At 36.8% G+C, this 18,224-nt stretch overlaps 2 protein-coding genes across 5 annotated transcripts; both read right to left on the bottom strand.

Moving 5' to 3' along the window:
• Window positions 1-284: 284 nt before the first annotated feature.
• LOC102229202 (OX-2 membrane glycoprotein-like) lies at window positions 285-12,994 on the bottom strand. 3 transcript variants are annotated; one of them, XM_023329179.1, is made up of 8 exons: window positions 12,900-12,994; window positions 11,123-11,461; window positions 10,657-10,956; window positions 10,423-10,461; window positions 10,249-10,345; window positions 10,127-10,165; window positions 9,858-9,985; window positions 285-1,201 (listed from the first exon to the last, which is right to left on the bottom strand). In XM_023329179.1, the coding sequence occupies exons 1-8, from the start codon at window positions 12,952-12,954 to the stop codon at window positions 1,152-1,154; spliced, it is 1,047 nt and encodes a 348-aa protein (XP_023184947.1). In that variant the 5' UTR covers window positions 12,955-12,994; the 3' UTR covers window positions 285-1,151. The 3 variants fall into 3 exon arrangements, with proteins under 3 accessions (XP_023184947.1, XP_023184948.1, XP_023184946.1); XM_023329180.1 differs by lacking the exons at window positions 9,858-9,985; window positions 10,127-10,165; window positions 10,249-10,345; ... (2 more) ...; window positions 11,123-11,461; window positions 12,900-12,994 and adding exons at window positions 1,471-1,509; window positions 1,593-1,689; window positions 1,767-1,805; ... (2 more) ...; window positions 4,977-5,315; window positions 6,450-6,558 and having other exon boundaries at window positions 285-1,329; XM_023329178.1 differs by lacking the exons at window positions 9,858-9,985; window positions 10,127-10,165; window positions 10,249-10,345; ... (2 more) ...; window positions 11,123-11,461; window positions 12,900-12,994 and adding exons at window positions 1,471-1,509; window positions 1,593-1,689; window positions 1,767-1,805; ... (1 more) ...; window positions 4,977-5,315; window positions 6,450-6,558 and having other exon boundaries at window positions 285-1,329.
• Window positions 12,995-13,894: 900 nt separating this feature from the next.
• On the bottom strand, window positions 13,895-18,064 carry LOC102229455 (OX-2 membrane glycoprotein-like). Of its 2 annotated transcripts, none has more exons than XM_023329251.1 (9): window positions 17,931-18,064; window positions 16,971-17,309; window positions 16,502-16,804; window positions 16,386-16,427; window positions 16,220-16,304; window positions 16,089-16,118; window positions 15,304-15,375; window positions 15,201-15,233; window positions 13,895-14,912 (listed from the first exon to the last, which is right to left on the bottom strand). In XM_023329251.1, exons 1-9 carry the CDS (start codon window positions 17,983-17,985, stop codon window positions 14,759-14,761), a joined length of 1,113 nt encoding a protein of 370 aa, XP_023185019.1. In that variant the 5' UTR covers window positions 17,986-18,064; the 3' UTR covers window positions 13,895-14,758. The 2 variants fall into 2 exon arrangements, with proteins under 2 accessions (XP_023185019.1, XP_023185020.1); XM_023329252.1 differs by having other exon boundaries at window positions 16,386-16,424.
• Between the last annotated feature and the right edge of the window lie 160 nt (window positions 18,065-18,224).

Below are 18,224 nucleotides of genomic sequence, written 5' to 3'. Positions count from 1 at the left end.
GGTAAAAGCAAAAAGTAATTCCAACAGCTCCCTGTTCTGCCTTCACTGTTCACATTAAGAGGCAGATCTGTTCACATGTTCTTTTGTGTTTTTACAAAACAGTCCAGAATAAAAGCCACACTATGCTATTGCTTAACCAGGTGATTTTACTCCTTTCTCCCTTGTGCATTGCACATATTAATGAAGTTGTTACTTTATTTTATGAATTTCTTCTGTATCAGAACAAAAATCCTGTAAGAATATGAAGCAGCAAAACCACAGAGCAAATCCACAGGCTTTGGGAATTTCCACTTGTTTATTTTGCTTAAAATGTTCACAAAATAGCAGAAAACTATTTCATTCAACTGTTTTGGAGCAGCAGATGAATATTGTTTTAATCCATTATTAAAAAAAAAAAATAATCCAGCTGTTGTGTTTTTCTTCATAATGCAAGAAACTTAAAATCAGTTTTGTTTACAGCAGTAATGAGGTAAAGGTTGACACGTTGTTCACTCGGCTCATTTAACACATGCATTTCTCTTGTATAAAAGAGAACATGTGCCACTATTTAAATAAACAGGCTTTCCGTTTGTATCAAATGTATTGCAAAGGATTATTAAAATGTAGAAAAAACAGTATGTTCATATAAAGAATGTACATTTGTAAAATCGTATGCCTTTCCCTTTAGTTTTAAAGAAAACAATAAACACCATATTTTTACACAAATGGTCTCTATTTACACATATACATATATATATAAAAACTGACGACGTCAACAATGTTCAAAATACTAAAAATACAGACAAACACTAATAATAAAGGCTTTTAACCATCTGTTTTAGCTTCTACTCACATTATTTAGGATGGCACCTTATGTAACAGTAGCAAAACAAAACTATAGTGAACAATGTTTTTTAAAATCCAATAGTTTTTGTAACGACACAGCTTCAGCTAGCATGTAGTGTTGTGTTGTTTTCTACAGTGAAAGTTTTTGCTCCATAATTATCGATTACATGCAGGAAACGTGGATGAGCTTCATTGAAGCCAACAGTTAAAGAGGCAACATGGCTGCCGACGGACAGAAACAATCAATGTCTAAAAGTGCAACTTTTCAGGAAAGGAGCAAACATCTTGCATTAAACATTAAAATACAAGTCAAGTGGTTTATTATATTACCGGTACTCAGATTTCTTGGCGGTTAGTTTTTGATGTAGTTTCATACCCTCAGGTGAACAACTTTCTATATCAGGTGTTGTTGGAGTTGTTGGTGATGACTGCTTGCTACTCTGTCTGTTAATCAATGAAGCTGCTACTTTCTTGTCCTTTTCAGGTATCGGAAACTCTTCAGACCTTAAAAAGAAACAAAAACCAGATTTAGATGAGAAACTTGTATAAATGAACACAAGGAAAGATAAACATATCATTATACTGTGGGGCAAATATGATATTAGGAAAATTCAGAGCAAATAAAAAAACAAATAAGACTCTTACTGATTATTTCTAGTTTGTTCTGTGGGGTTTTTCTCCTTCCTGTGTGACACATGCAGAATGTAAGAATGAGGAAAAACAAAAATATTGTTGACAAAAAGCTAAAACTGTCTGACAATAGTCACCTGTTCTGATGCCTTTTTCTGAACCACAACATGGTTAAACAACCAAAAGCTCCACAGAGAATCACAAGTAATCCCATTGCAACAGCTACAAGTCGTCCTTTGGAGAAAGAGCAACAGATGTTAGCGACATTTCTGAATGAATAAAAATACTCCAGCACATGATTCTGAGCTCACCTTTGTCCTTGTCATCAGATTCAAAGTCTTCATCCAAACCTGTCCAAAAATCAGAACCACAAAGTGACCATCAGTCTGACCTTTGCGGTGATTAACAATAACAACTAAAACCTATTTTTTTGTCACAGATCTTATATTGGACGTTTGCAGCCACAGCTGCAGTCTTACGGAGTTGAAAACTTATTCAAGGCACAGGAGGTTAATAGTTTCTTAGTCATTAAAAGAGTTTCTTACTATCAGACGTCTCAGTGAGTCCAGGAACGGTGACCAGCAGCTCTCTGGGAGCAGCAGAGTCCACTGACACTGAACATCCAATCTGTGTGCTGTTCAGAGCTGAGAGCAGAACTGTAGTGGTGAAGGTGACGGTACCGTTGGTGTTGCTCACTCTGCTGGTGTTGTAGTGGGAAAAGCTGAGGTTCTGATGGAGAACAGTCAGTGTTACCATGGGAACAGGTCGACCTGTGGCTGAACAGGTCACAACCGACCCTGGAGGAGAGTTTGATCTGCTGACCTCAATGAAGGGTCCATGCAGCTCTGTGAACAGAGAACAGAGATCATGGTCGACATTAAGTTATAGAAATTAACCTTGTAATCCTCTTGGTACCTGCTAGGTGGTAGCATGTTGGAGTAGCTCTGTGACTTTCATACCATTTTTTACTTTTTAAAAAACTTTCATTCCTCAATTTCTGGCAGAAACTTTATTGTTTTAAAAAATGACTCCCTCTGGTTTTCATTGCTTTGCAGGTTGGAATCAGTTTTGCTGATTTCCTTTTGGGCATTTGTCATTATGCACAACCATAACAACCAGATGGCTTACAACAGGAGTAACTGCTAAATATTGCAAAAGCTCAAAAAAATACCTCAATTGTAGCCACAAATGTCATATCAGTTGAAAAGGAGGCCTAACAAAGACCCAGCTAGAGTCATGAGGTATTCAGCAACTCAGGAGCACCACAGGGCACTGCACTCTCACCATTCCTTTTTCACTCTACATTTCAGACTTCCGATACAAAACAGACTCCTGTCATCTACAGAAATATTCAGATGACTCTATAGTTGTTGTTTGTGTCAGAGATGGACAAGAGGCTGAGTACAGAGAGCTGGTGGACCGCTTTGGAACAATCCTCTCATCTTGAATATGAACAAAACAAAAGGGTTGATTTTAGATTTCAGGAGAAACAGGGTTACATCAAACCCTATTTCCATCACATGGGAAGAAGTGGAGGTGGAGAAGGAATATAAATATCTCAGTGTTCCTCTGGACAACGAGCTGGACTGGCTGAAACAGTAAAGCTACAAGAAGGTCAGTGATGGTATAGTTACTTTGAAAAAGTAACTTTAATCGGATTACTGATTACTCCTTGAAAAAGTAACTCAGTTAGATTACTGACTACTTGATTTGGAAAGTAACTAAGTTACATTAAAAGTAACGTTTTTAGTTACTTTCAGCAGCTGCTAACAACGCTGTGAAAATGACATTGATCTTTGCCGATACATTATTGGAAGCTATTTTATAATGGTAACATCAACAATGTGTCTCCACTGATAAGGTTGAACTGAAGGGGAGACTTTTTAATGGTTACAGTACAAAAAGAAAACGTTACTAATTTGTGCAGTTTTTGTGTTTTCCACTATTGTCTGGAAAACTCTAAGAAGGATTTTAAGGTTGTGTTTAGTTGCACAACTTTACGGACTCGTTCATTTGCGGCTGTCTTCACGTTTATTGCGCTGTTCATATTAGTCTCCATGTTTCCAATGTTCTGGATAGCTCGACGTAATTGACAGGTAATATATTAACTTGACATTAACAAAGACACAGCGGGACGGATCATCCGGGAAATGATGGACAGGGAGAGCCTGACTAAAACTAACTGGAGGTCAGACACATTCTGGGGTTTCTGTCTGCTTATTTCCAAGCCCAAATGAGCAACTTCACGTTCAAAAACGAGCCCAAAAAGTTCAACCTGCGACTCATTAAATTTGCGAGCAATTTCAAGAAAAATAAAAATCCCACAGCCGCTTATAATAATCAGACTTGGCGACAGAAACTCAAAGTAGTTCCTGTTTTTCTACCAACAAAATGTGCATCTCCCTCTTCTCCCCATTGTTTACGTTTCTGTCGCTGCTGATGCTGTCGCATAGAAACGGCGATCACTCGACAATAAACTCGAAATAAAATTAAATTCCAAAAGAAAATAGTAACGCACAGTAACGCAAAATGATTTCGATAAGTAACAATAGTCTGACTACTGGATATGAAATAGCAACGAGTTAGATTATTTGTTACTGAAAAAAGTGGTCAGACGTCAGTAACATGTTACTTAGTAACGTTTTACTAAGTAACGTGTTACTGACATCACTGAAGAAGGTACAGAGCAGACTTCGCTTCTTAAAGAAGATAAGATCCTTCAGTATTTGCAGAGAGATGCTGCATATCTTCTAAAGGTCTGTAGTTGAGAGCATCATCTCTTCTTCTGTCATGTCATGTCATGGGAGGCAGTATCAGAGCTAGGAACCTAAAAAGGCTCAACAGCCTGATGAAGGAGGCTGGTTCTGTTCTGGGGACGACTGTGGAACCTCTGGAGATTACTATGCAATGAAGGATTCTTCATAAAATCATAAAATCATGAAAATTATGGGCAATCCTGAGCATCCTCTTCACAAGACTGTTGCACAATGAAACAGTGTCTCCAGTCAGAGGGTTTTCTAGAACTGCATGAATACAGACTGTCACTTTCTGCTCATGTGGTGACGTGGCCTCCTTTTTGAGTTATTTTCAAGTTTCTTCATATATTTGCTGTTTTGAATTTGTTTTGTTGTGATATTTTGAAGTTATCCACTTTTGCTGTTATATTTATTTTGAGTCTATGTTTGGAATGCTGTGTTTTTTTTCTGACTGTTTGTGTTTCACTTTTGCGGCTGGCGTCACCACCCACAGCCCGTTGGAGACGCCCACTTTGGCTGGCACAAGTGTTCCCTGTTAGTTGAGCAGCATACAAGCCAGGAAATTGGAGGGATAAAAAGGGTAGAAGATCCAAACTTCCTACTGCGAGACACTCTACCTCACGGTAGTATTGATCTACTGTGAGTGTGGGACATACACAGTCATCAGCATCTCTTTAAAGAAACGTCAAGAATATGAGCTACAACATTCAATTTTCCTTTGGGATTAATAAAATATTTCTGAATTGAATACAGTCAGGTTCTCACCATAAACCTCCAGGCAGGTTCCAGCTATCAGAGCTCCATCAGGGTAGGTGTTGAACAGACAGAGATAACATCCTGCATCCTGCTCTGTAACGTTCCTGATAACTATAGAGTTCTTCTGCAGTCCAGCTTCTGTAAACTGAACTTTATCTTTAAATCCAGGATTCACTGTTTCACCAAAATACTGGCTGTAGGAACTAATACTCCTCTCTGTTTTCTCCAACACTTTCTGCCAGGTGACCTGCTGGACGTCTTTAGTTACCAGGAGCCGACAGCTGAGAGGAGCATCTTCTCCTACTGCTGCCAACACCGTCTGCTGGGTTTGGATCAAAACCGCTAAAGCTGCAGGACATGAAGATAATAGATCAGAGTAACTTTATTTATATTATGTATCCTCTATAAGAGTGCTTTAATTTGCTCTCTCTCTGTGTTGAAAAATAGTTTGTCACAATTTTATATTAAGCAGGAAACTGAATGTGGTTCACTTCCTCTTTTTTCTTTTTCCATAAAATTCCGTCTCCTCCTTTCCCTATATAAGGTTATAAGATGTAAAAATTCCCACAGAGTTCTTAGTTTGTCAACGTTTGCATGTTGGGATTTCATAGAAGAGGCTGCCAACAAATAAAATTGTAGTCAAAGGGCATAATAAAATGATCTGGGGCCTCATGTATAAAAGAGTGTGCAGTTTTCACACTAAAATTTGGCATATGGACAAATTTAGAAAAGTGCAGCACACAAAAAACACGGATGTATAGTATTGTGTGGGAACCATACTATGGTGGGAACTTAAGAAACAAATCTGCCTAAACAAACCTGAGAATCTCAATGGACTGAAGCTTTGTTATTAAAGCCAATATTCCTCAAATATCATTTAATAAAAGTTACTGCAACTTAATGTTGTTCTAGAAGCTGTAAAATATATTTTCACTCATTTGTTTAATGCATTACATCGAAAGATCTGTTGTGGTTTTCTACAGATTAGATTAGATTTCAATACATTTTGTCCTTAATAATGTTTAAAGACCAGACAACATTACATACTCACATTTAAAATTCTAGAGCTAAAAGAAGTTGTTCTTTTTCATCAGAATGATTGTTATTATGCTATAAATTGGTCTTCTCTGGTCTATATTTAGGCAACAAATAATTAACTTGTGTAGTTTATTAAGTTTACCCACTAGAGGTAGGAAGCTGGTCAGAATTAAAGTTTCATTAAGTTCCGGATTGGAACATATTTTGACACAAGACTGGTTCTCAACATCTGAGAACCTTTAAGAATTTACTCCATTCTAGGTTAAACACAATTTCTCCCCCTCAGTTTAACGACTGTACTAAAAGAAATGAACCGAAGCTGCTGCTTATTGAAGCAGGTAGTAGCAAAGCTCTGTGCAAGTTTGATTTGAAACGAAAGAAGAACTAAAAATGTAGGAAAGATTAGTTTAACTCTTCCGTCTGTTAAAACAAATCAGTTCTCACCGGTTTGAAGGATGGTGGTGATTAAAAAGCAGCTGGTTATAACAGGAGGAAACATTTTGTTGTCCTTTACGAAGTCTTCATATTTCATATTTCCTGTTCTCCTTGTTTATCTCGAGCTGGGCGGAAACAGACAGGTGTGTCAGGAGTCTTGTGACAAAGTCTGCGCCTCCGTAAAGGTGTGACGCGTCTATCCAAATTCATCACTCTTTATTTGTTTTATTATTTTCTTATCAAGTAAAGTTTTTAAAGACACGCCCAGAGCCTCTTTGATTACAGCGTACAAACAAAATATACAGATTATAGAGAAAAAAGAAATAAAGAATTAAAGGAAATGTATTTATGTGCAGTCAAGATAATATATGCAAAGAAAACAAGGACATACTTTCACAGAGCAAATGTGCTTATTGTGCTTAGCAGTGACTCAAAGGGCTGTTAAATGAATCTTACACTCCTTTAATGTTCCTTTGAAACATGAAGTTAAGGTAAATGTTCCTAAAAGAAGGAAAAATGCATTTCATGGTTAAACCTATTTTCTCAGAGATAAAAAAATCTTTATAATCTAAATGGGTAAAGGAGAAGATTATTTCACAATATGATGATTTAAACAAGTTGTTCTGCTGTTAACCAGACAGGAAGAAAAAAAAATTAAGCAAATTTAAGCAAATAAACTGTAACTAAGCATACAAAATACATTACTTTACTTTAGGACAACAAAAATCAATAAAAAGAGAAGATACAGAACAGCTTTACACACATCTTGAGGCAAGGAGATTTTATTCATATAACACATTTTCAGCAAAAATGCAATTCAAAGTTCTTTACATTAATTTGAAAGAAATACAGAAAGTATTAGCCTTTCATTAGCCTGTCAGCCTTTTTTTTCTTAAAAAAATTATTTAAAATTATTTCTTGAGAACATCTATGAGCTAAATTCACATTAATGAGGCAATTCAAACAAAAGCATGTTCTTTTTCTCCTCAGCAAAAATCCGACATACATGCATGTCGGCATCATAAAGACATGACAGTTTGATTCTTTAACTGGGAACAATTTGTCGAATTTTTTAAAAAGTATTTGTAATTGTAAAGTCTTTCTTCATTAGCAGATGTTCGATTTAAGCAATTAATATCTTTACTGTTTAAATCTCACTTTTTTTTTTTTTTACAGATTCAGTGGATCTTTTTAAGAAGACATCCGTTCTTACAAATCCTGAAGTAACACCCAGGCAAAGACACAAAGGTCACTGAAAGCAACAGATTAAATACAGAGTTGCTAGTGATGCACAGTTGTGCAAAAGATTCAACAACAATCAGTCTCTCCTTGAACTCTGCGTGTGTCAGGAATTCCTGCATTACAGTGACATTTGGAAAGAGCTGCTGTTTGCTCAAGAAGGAAAGTCTGGCTGGTTCCACTAATGGTGGAAGTACAGTTCTTCTTCAGCTGCTTTGGTCAGGTCCTCCTTGATGTCCAGCATAGTAATTCCTGGTAAAAGATGATCAATCTATCTGTGATACTGAAGAATGAATTACATGCTTGCATTTTCTGTGGCGTCTTTTGAAAGTATTTTTTCTTATTCCTGTGAATGAATTAAATTAAAATGTTAGCAAAGAACTGTTTCTGAAACATTAATGAGGTAAAACAACAACAACAAAAAGCGATTTGATAGAAGTACCTAGTACAAGCAGGACAGTAAAAAATGCCAGGCTGCCACTGCTGCAGCAGTAGAAAGCCATGCTGTAGGAAGAAGACGTGTGGTTCAGCAAAAGGAAAAAAAAAAAAGAAAAAACAAAACTCATTTGAGAATCTGACTGTGAACTTACTGACGCCTCTGTCATACGACGCAGAATATTCAGTAACAACACAGTAACAACACTCTCCCTTGTGCATTGCACATATCAATGAAGTTGTCACTTTATTTTATGACTTTCTTCTGTATCAGAACAAAAATCCTGTAAGGACATGAAGCAGCAAAACCACAGAGCAAATCCACAGGCTTTGGGAATTTCCACTTGTTTATTTTGCTTAAAATGTTCACAAAATAGCAGAAAACTATTTCATTCAACTGTTTTGGAGCAGCAGATGAATATTGTTTTAATCCATTATTAAAAAAAAAAAAATAATCCAGCTGTTGTGTTTTTCTTCATAATGCAAGAAACTTCAAATCAGTTTTGTTTACAGCAGTAATGAGGTAAAGGTTGACACGTTGTTCACTCGGCTCATTTAACACATGCATTTCTCTTGTATAAAAGAGAACATGTGCCACTATTTAAATAAACAGGCTTTCCGTTTGTATCAAATGTATTGCAAAGGATTATTAAAATGTAGAAAAAACAGTATGTTCATATAAAGAATGTACATTTGTAAAATCGTATGCCTTTCCCTTTAGTTTTAAAGAAAACAATAAACACCATATTTTAACACAAATGGTCTCTATTTACACATATACATATATATATAAAAACTGACGACGTCAACAATGTTCAAAATACTAAAAATACAGACAAACACTAATAATAAAGGCTTTTAACCATCTGTTTTAGCTTCTACTCACATTATTTAGGATGGCACCTTATGTCACAGTAGCAAAACAAAACTATAGCGAACAATGTTTTTTAAAATCCAATAGTTTTTGTAACGACACAGCTCCAGTTAGCATGTAGTGTTGTGTTGTTTTCTACAGTGAAAGTTTTTGCTCCATAATTATCGATTGCATGCAGGAAATGATAGAATAGAATAGAATAGAATAGAAGTACTTTATTCATCCCGGCAGGGAAATTACTTCGCAGTTACAGCATAGAGACAAGACACACAACAACCACCACTGAGTAGCAGTTGTAGACAAAATAAAAAAATAAAAATAAAATATAACATGCTGTTAATATAAAAAGCAACTTAGAGCAGTCCTTGCAAAGATTCAAAAAATGCAGATATGTATATGTAAATATATGTACAGCAGTGTGCCACAGTGCAGTTGTGCAAAATTGGACTGATTAGTGCAGAACAATGATTTAGCTTTTATTGTACAGTGAGATGGCCTGTGGCAGGAAGGATTTCCTGTATCTGTCCCTACGACAGCGGAGCTGGAGCAGCCTATGTGAGAAGGTGCTCCGCTGTCTGTCCACTATGTGGTGGAGAGGGTGCTGTTTATTGTGCATAATAGACAGAACCTTCTTCAGTGTCCTCCTCTCCACCACAGTTTCCAGGGACCCAGGAAACGTGGATGAGCTTCATTGAAGCCAACAGTTAAAGAGGCAACATGGCTGCCGACGGACAGAAACAATCAATGTCTAAAAGTGCAACTTTTCAGGAAAGGAGCAAACATCTTGCATTAAACATTAAAATACAAGTCAAGTGGTTTATTATATTACTCAGATTTCTTGGCGGTTAGTTTTTGATGTAGTTTTATACCCTCAGGTGAACAACTTTCTATATCAGGTGTTGTTGGAGTTGTTGGTGATGACTGCTTGCTACTCTGTCTGTTAATCAATGAAGCTGCTACTTTCTTGTCCTTTTCAGGTATCGGAAACTCTTCAGACCTTAAAAAGAAACAAAAACCAGATTTAGATGAGAAACTTGTATAAATGAACACAAGGAAAGATAAACATATCATTATACTGTGGGGCAAATATGATATTAGGAAAATTCAGAGCAAATAAAAAAACAAATAAGACTCTTACTGATTATTTCTAGTTTGTTCTGTGGGGTTTTTCTCCTTCCTGTGTGACACATGCAGAATGTAAGAATGAGGAAAAACAAAAATATTGTTGACAAAAAGCTAAAACTGTCTGACAATAGTCACCTGTTCTGATGCCTTTTTCTGAACCACAACATGGTTAAACCTCCAAAAGCTCCACAGAAAATCACAAGTAATCCCATTGCAACAGCTACAAGTCGTCCTTTGGAGAAAGAGCAACAGATTTTAGCGACATTTCTGAATGAATAAAAATACTCCAGCACATGATTCTGAGCTTACCTTTGTCCTTGTCATCAGATTCAAAGTCTTCATCCAAACCTGTCCAAAAATCAGAACCACAAAGTGACCATCAGTCTGACCTTTGCGGTGATTAACAATAACAACTAAAACCTATTTTTTTGTCACAGATCTTATATTGGACGTTTACAGCCACAGCTGCAGTCTTACGGAGTTGAAAACTTATTCAAGGCACAGGAGGTTAATAGTTTCTTAGTCATTAAAAGAGTTTCTTACTATCAGACGTCTCTGTGAGTCCAGGAACGGTGACCAGCAGCTCTCTGGGAGCAGCAGAGTCCACTGACACTGAACATCCAATCTGTGTGCTGTTCAGAGCTGAGAGCAGAACTGTAGTGGTGAAGGTGACGGTACCGTTGGTGTTGCTCACTCTGCTGGTGTTGTAGTGGGAGAAGCTGAGGTTCTGATGGAGAACAGTCAGTGTTACCATGGGAACAGGTCGACCTGTGGCTGAACAGGTCACAACCGACCCTGGAGGAGAGTTTGATCTGCTGATGTCAATGAAGGGTCCATGCAGCTCTGTGGAGAGAACAGACATGACAAATGTTACATCATACAGAGAAGAGTTAACCATCTGCAGATGTTCTGCTGCTCTACAGAAAGAATAGATATGATAAATATAAAGAAATTTTAAAACATCAACCAGAGTTAACCATCTGCAGATGTTCTGCTGCTCTTCACTCACCACAGAGTTTTAAGCAGGTCCAGCCTATCAACGCTCCTTCAGGATAGGTGTTAAACAAACATCGGTAGCAGCCTTCATCCTGCTCCGTCACCTTCCTGATCACCATGGAGCAGCTCTGCAGAGATTCATACTGAAAATCCATCTTCTCCTCCAGGACAGAACTCACTCTAGAACCAAACTTCTTGGTGTAAGTGGCGAGGTTCTTCTCTCCAATGGGATGAACTTTCTGCCAGGTGATCTGGAGGACATCTTTATCCTCAGTGAGCCGACAGCTCAGAGAGGCCTGGTCTCCCACTGCTGCCCAAACAGTCTCCTTTGTTTCTATTAGAGCAAACTGACCTGAAATAAAAGTTTTCAGAATTAAGGCTCTAAATATTAACATCAAAAAGTTCTGGCCAATAAAATGTTTACATCAGTAACCTTAAGATGAGATTAGTTTTTCTGATGGACTATGTAGTGGCGACTGTTTGCCAAGCCAAACATCCGATAAAAGTTCCATCAAGCCACTATAGGCACTGGGGTCAAGTTTCTGTACGCAGTTCAATGTCCAAACTTGTTGATTGTTCTGGATGATTTATTTTCCTATTTCAGCAAACAATTACAGAGTTCAAACTTTCTTTCGTTCTCATGCTACCTCTCTTGCTCTGGTAAAAACCGTAGGACCCAAACCCAAATGCCTGCTGGTCCTTTACCAGGCTGCTACACTTATAGAAAGTGGACTGACCCACATTACTTCCTGTCTTACTTAGAAAAAATAAATAAGAAAAAAAAGATAAATAGAATCAACAATTATTAACCTGCAAATAAATTCTGTAAATAATACAACAAATATTAATTTAAGAATTAACTAACAAAATTCTAATGGATAAAGAAATAAAGCATAAATAGCTCCAACAGACTATAAAGAAAATTATATATACAGTAGATATATCTGCAATTTTAACGTTTAATTTCTACTTCCTTATTTGATGCTGAAGTACTGAAATAAAAACGAAACCAAATATTTAAATTATTTAGGATGTACAAAATGTCCGAGAAAAAAAACTAAATTATTAAGAAGAAAACAAAAGATATATAATAATAACAATAACAAAATGTTGATATCTAGTTCGAAAAGAAGACAAAGCTGAATAAATCCTACCTCCAAAATAGGTAATACCATAACTCACATGCTGCGATTCTTCCACGTTTGCTGTGTCATGAATCATTTTTCTTTTCCTTTCATAACTAAGCACATCTTTGTTTTATTTTATCACGTAAAACTCCAGTAGAATACGCTGAAATGTGTGGCTTCAATGTAAAAAACGTAAACAGGTCAGGTGACGCTCTGTAACTGCGTCATGACTGTTTACAAAACAGCGCAACCGTCAAGTTTAGTCAAAACACTTTTTGTTCAACTTTTACAATTATAATAATAATTATAACAATTATTATAATTATAACTAGTAAGGTGGCTCGATGGTAACGTTATTACTTCCGGTCATACCAAGAATTCAACAAAGTTTTTGTGAAAACACGGAAGTTTGATTTTTTATTTTATTTTTTCTCCCCCAACCTTCCTGAGCATCGCACCAGCTGATCCTGATGAAGCCTGGACAGATGCTTCAGATATTATCAATAAATTGTCAATAATTTATTGTTTGTCATCGTATAACTCACTATGAGGTTGAGCATTTCACACATTTGGGGACATTTCAACAATAGAAACTTTTAAAAAATTGGCGAAATAAGTCATTTCATCTAATAAAAAAAACACGAATTATTAATTTCTCCTCACCTGTGTGAAGTAAGCTGCTAATAAAAACGCAGATGACGATTGCAGAGTGTTGCATTGTCGACAGAAAGTTAAAACATCCACCGCTCCTGACTCGCAGACGTCTGCGAGTGACGTCATTGCGTCGCTAGGTGTTGGATCAAGGATGAAGTATAAAAATAACGTCCTCAGTTGTTATACGGATTTGTCTAGAATCAGCGACTTTATTGGGTCAACAAATTAGCTGAGTTTACTTGAAAAGGCAGCCTGCTAAACCTGGAGTAACAAAATCAGATTTGTTGACATATTTTTATAAAAGTGACAACATAAAACAATATTTGGGTCTTATCATTTTAAACCTTGCATTGCAATTAAGTGAAAAAAAAGTTGCACCAAATTTTTCAAACTTTATATAAAAAGCAAATCAGAAGATTCTGACTCTACTTGTTCAGTTTTAAAGAAAAGCAGAAACATATTTGGACTCTTTATTTTAATAACTGAAAATACATCCTGGAAAGCATTTGTTCAGTTTTTCAGTCGCATCAAAGCATCTCTTTCAAACCGAATGCGTCTTAACACTGAAAATGCTCTCTGCAAACAAAAAGATGTAAGTGATGAGCTTCAAAAGCACATTTTCTTTCCCTGTTCTGTATTTGAGAACTTGTCTAGAATTGCTTTTAGCTCCTTAACACACAAATACATCTGAGTGAAAGTTACAACATGAGAACCAGATTCCTGTCTACTAATAACAAAACTGTACTTTTGACCCGGTTAAATGAAGGGGAGAAATGAAAAGTGTATTAAAATGTTTCAACCAACCGTGTCGTTCACAAGGTTCAGTCTCCTTCATCACTCTGTGGCTTCAAAACTTTAACATCCAACGATTTATTTTAAGACAAAAGCTCACAGTGTTGAAATGAACTTTTATGGATTCATGTTTTGTACCAGTGAGTCTGACTTTATTGCAAACTTTCAATTTTCTCTTTTACAGCTTGCCCGTTTTTCAGAATATATTTTAGAGGGTTTTTTTTTTTTACTTTGGCTGATCTTTCAATCATTTTCAGTTTGGTAGAAAACAATGACAGCAAACCCTGAAGTTCTAAAAATATTAGAAAGTAGAAAAATTGAGTACATTATGAAATTTTAAAGAGAACATCATGACATACATAAGATGTTATATTGTAATATGGTGACCAGGTTAATGTGTTTTTGTCCCAGGTGTTGATTTCTGCCTTGCACTATTTTGTACGTTAACATGTTTGTTTCATATCCACATTTTTCAGATTTTAAAGCAAATGTTTCAAAACAGCTGAGCATCTACTGAGCATTTATTCATAACCTGCAATCAGAAAATGTTTGCTGACATTAATAAATCACTTCTTCAAGGCCTCACCCACATTTTTTTATTACCATAATTCAGCAGAATAACTACTTACTAATGAAAAGAAACTGAAATGCAATTCTATGATATATTGATATGAAACACTTTATTTATGGCTATGAAACAATACAACTATAAATGAAAATTGTTTGAGAATACAAAGGGGAAATTAAAGCAAAGAAAATTCTCCATAAAGGAATTTGTTTTTATTTTAAATGAAATATTGAAATATGTGATTTAACTAATAAAAAAAATCTACCTTGTGTTGAAATTATTAATGTCTTTTAAATCATCCATCATCTTCCTATTAGTCCAGGGTCGTGTCATGGAGGCATCGCTCCTTTGGAGGAATCCCAAATTCTCAGACCGTCAGAGAAACGTCGTCCCTCCAGGACGTCCTGGAAACATCTTAACAAGGAGCCAAACTTCACAATAAGTTCTTTTCCCACAGCCTTTGACCTCAGGTGTGGCTGTTTCATCTCTTCCACCACTAACTAGTGGCTCAGTTAGTTTTTTCATGGTTAACATTTTCAAAGTCAGATTTTTCTCTTGGTTCTTCTGATGACGGCTGGTCTTTGTTGCAGCGATGTGTTAGGCATGATGAAGGACGTGCGTTCTGTGTCACTTTCATGGGAATCACAAAAGATTCCACAACACTGAAAACAACAACAGAGAATGTATTATTTTGTGTTATTGTTTGTTTCTTTTTCCATTTGTTTTCATGCATTTGAAGCAAAGTGAGTTAAATCTGAACACATCAGATGAGAAGACATAACAGATTAAATGTTCTAAAATTAAAGGTTACATAAATCTGCAGTGTTTGAAATTCAAAGAAAAGGGAGATAGTAGTAAATGTAGAAGTAGGTTCATCTTTTAAAATGTTGCAAACAAGAGATACCAGAATAAAGACTGGTGTAAATGAGGAATAACAATAAAAGCCTTACAGAGAGTCCATATCTGATGCATCTTCACTTTCCCTGTGTGATACAAAATATATTCAGTTGCGATTACACGGTTACTCCTACTTCCACTTAACATCATACCAACCTGATGTTGGTCCTTGTCTGTCCTGTAGCATCATTCATCTCTTCTGTATCCTTGCAGCTGCTAAAGTCTTTTCTGCAAAGTAGGTTTAAGACAATCAAAGCACATGGAATAAAAAAACATGACATGTTCAATATGTCACAACAGCACTAATGTTCTATTGTAGATATAGTCTATTTTTCTTTGCAGATTTCTCTTTATGTTTATAAAATAGATTGTTGTTCTAGTTAGCCATGACTCTAATTGGAATACTTCTGAGAAAACTCAGAAGCACATTTGTGCCGTGATTTTCCTTCAACATAAATTCCTTTTCTAGGTCATGTTAAGTAAGGAGAGGAGAGTCACTTAGTGTTTACAAACTGGGTAACACAAGGGACACTTAAATGAGGTTAATACAGGACATTTGGATATCTTAGTATACACCCGGGTTTGTGACATAAAGAAACCGGAAAAATGTTAAAATTTTGTTGCCAACGCTGCTATCGAGTCTCTTTTTGGGGGGTTAAAATTGTCGCTATCGTTCGTCGCTTCCTGTCTGTCGAGGCCATTAGTGCATGTGGAGCGACAGCAGGAGAAGGAGCAGAGGGGCGCCTATTCATTATAGTGCCTTTGTTATTGATCATATATTTCACACATGCACAAACAGCTGTTAAATTCAGCTATTTTTTGGCCACCACTTTGTCGTCCACTCTATCGTGGCACCACTTGGTTCATACCAACTTTTGTGACATTGAGAAAGCAGAATAAATATTGGTGTTAAAGAGGAATAACAATAAAAATGATCTTACGCCAAATAATCCAATGCATTTTCTTTCTCCCTGTGTGATACAAAGATATTTTCATCATACATATATTAATCAGTTGATTGAAACATTTACTGAAGTGATGCAACCGTCCAGATATTGTGTAACAGAAGTACCTTTTCTCTGCCCATTTTCTGAGCAGCAGAGAGATGAGAGCAGAAACACAGACCACAAACAACAACGTAGCCACCACAGACAATCCTTTGGGGAAACAGGAACACATGTTGATGGGATCAATTCAACAACAGAAATGTAAGAACTGAAACCTCAGCCTGAACTTACCAACAATAATGGAACTTGAACCAGGTTCTACATCCAAACCTGCTGAGAAAACCTCATGGATCAGAATCACAAACAGACCATCAGTCTATAAATGAGTCTTCAAAAAAATTCCTCACCATCTCCAGACGTCTCTGTGAGTCCAGGAACGATGACCAGCAGCTCTCTGAGAGCAGCAGTTTGCACTGATACTGAACATCCAACCTGTGTGGTATTGAGAGCTGAGAGCAGAGCTGTAGTGGTGAAGGTGATGGTACCGTTGGTGTTGCTCACTCTGCTGGTGTTGTAGTGGGAGAAGCTGAGGTTCTGATGGAGAACAGTCAGTGTTACCATGGGAACAGGTCGACCTGTGGCTGAACAGGTCACAACCGACCCTGGAGGAGAGTTTGACCTGCTGACATCAATGAAGGGTCCATGCAGCTCTGTGGAGAGAACAGACATGACAAATGTTACATCATACAGAGAAGAGTTAACCATCTGCAGATGTTCTGCTGCTCTACAGAAAGAACAGATATGATAAATATAAAGAAATTTTAAAACATCAACCAGAGTTAACCATCTGCAGATGTTCTGCTGCTCTTCACTCACCACAGAGTTTTAAGCAGGTCCAGCCTATCAACGCTCCTTTAGGATAGGTGTTAAACAAACATCGGTAGCAGCCTTCATCCTGCTCCGTCACCTTCCTGATCACCATGGAGCAGCTCTGCAGAGATTCATACTGAAAATCCATCTTCTCCTCCAGACCAGAACTCACTCTAGAACCAAACTTCTTGGTGTAAGTGGCGAGGTTCTTCTCTCCAACAGGATGAACTTTCTGCCAGGTGATCTGGAGGACATCTTTATCCTCAGTGAGCCGACAGCTCAGAGAGGCCTGGTCTCCCACTGCTGCCCAAACAGTCTCCTTTGTTTCTATTAGAGCAAACTGACCTGAAAGGAATAAAGTTTTATATAATTATCTGTTCTTTCTAGTTCCTCTCAAAGTTTCTGAATAAAATGGGCTAACGTCATAATCAGATTACTATACCTCAAAAGTGTGGGAACCTTAGATTATATTATTCATATTATTAACATAGCAACATCGATCAAAACTACCAAGTCTTGTGATCTTGAAGAAATCTAATATATCTATATCTATATCTATATATTCCTTACACTTTTCGGACTTAATGCTATGCTATTTCAAATTAAACCATAAAATGCACCCTAACAGATGGATTATTATTATTATAAATTGTACATTAATTAATTACATTCTGTTGTCAAGTAGCGCAATTCTCGCTATCTACGTTTGGCAAAATCTCGCGTTAGTTTTTAAACGAGGAATTATAAATGCCCTTCCCTGTAGGGTCAACTGTCTCCTAAAAATATTAAGAAAACATCAAATTATTGTGTTGTAGCCTCTCAATAAAACTCCTGAAACCATGTTTTAGATCAAATCCATCCACTATAAAAAATAAAATAAAATAAATGACGAAAACGAAAGAAAACTAAAACCGTGGGAAAAATTAGCTTATCCGTTTCGGTCTGTTGAAACAAATCAGTTCTCACCGGTTTGAAGGATGGTGGTGATTAAAAAGCAGCTGGTTATAACACGAGGAAACATTTTAAACTGTCATTAGCCAGTCTTCATATTTCATATTTCCTGTTCTGCTCGTTCATTTCGAGCTGCGCGGAAACAGACAGGTGTGTCACGAGTCACGTGACAAAGTCTGCGCCTCAGTAAAGGTGTGACGCGTCTATCCAAATTCATCACTCTTTGTGTTTTTTTCTTCTAATTATTTTCCTTTCAGATGCAGTTTTTTAAAGACCTGTCCAGAGGCTCTCTGATTAGAGCGTACAAAA

The sequence above is a fragment of the Xiphophorus maculatus genome, chromosome 24 (genome assembly GCF_002775205.1).
Source record: "Xiphophorus maculatus strain JP 163 A chromosome 24, X_maculatus-5.0-male, whole genome shotgun sequence".
NCBI classification, from domain to species: Eukaryota; Metazoa; Chordata; class Actinopteri; order Cyprinodontiformes; family Poeciliidae; genus Xiphophorus; species Xiphophorus maculatus.
Note: the sequence above shows the minus strand (reverse complement) of the source record. Positions and strands in the feature narration are given on the sequence as shown.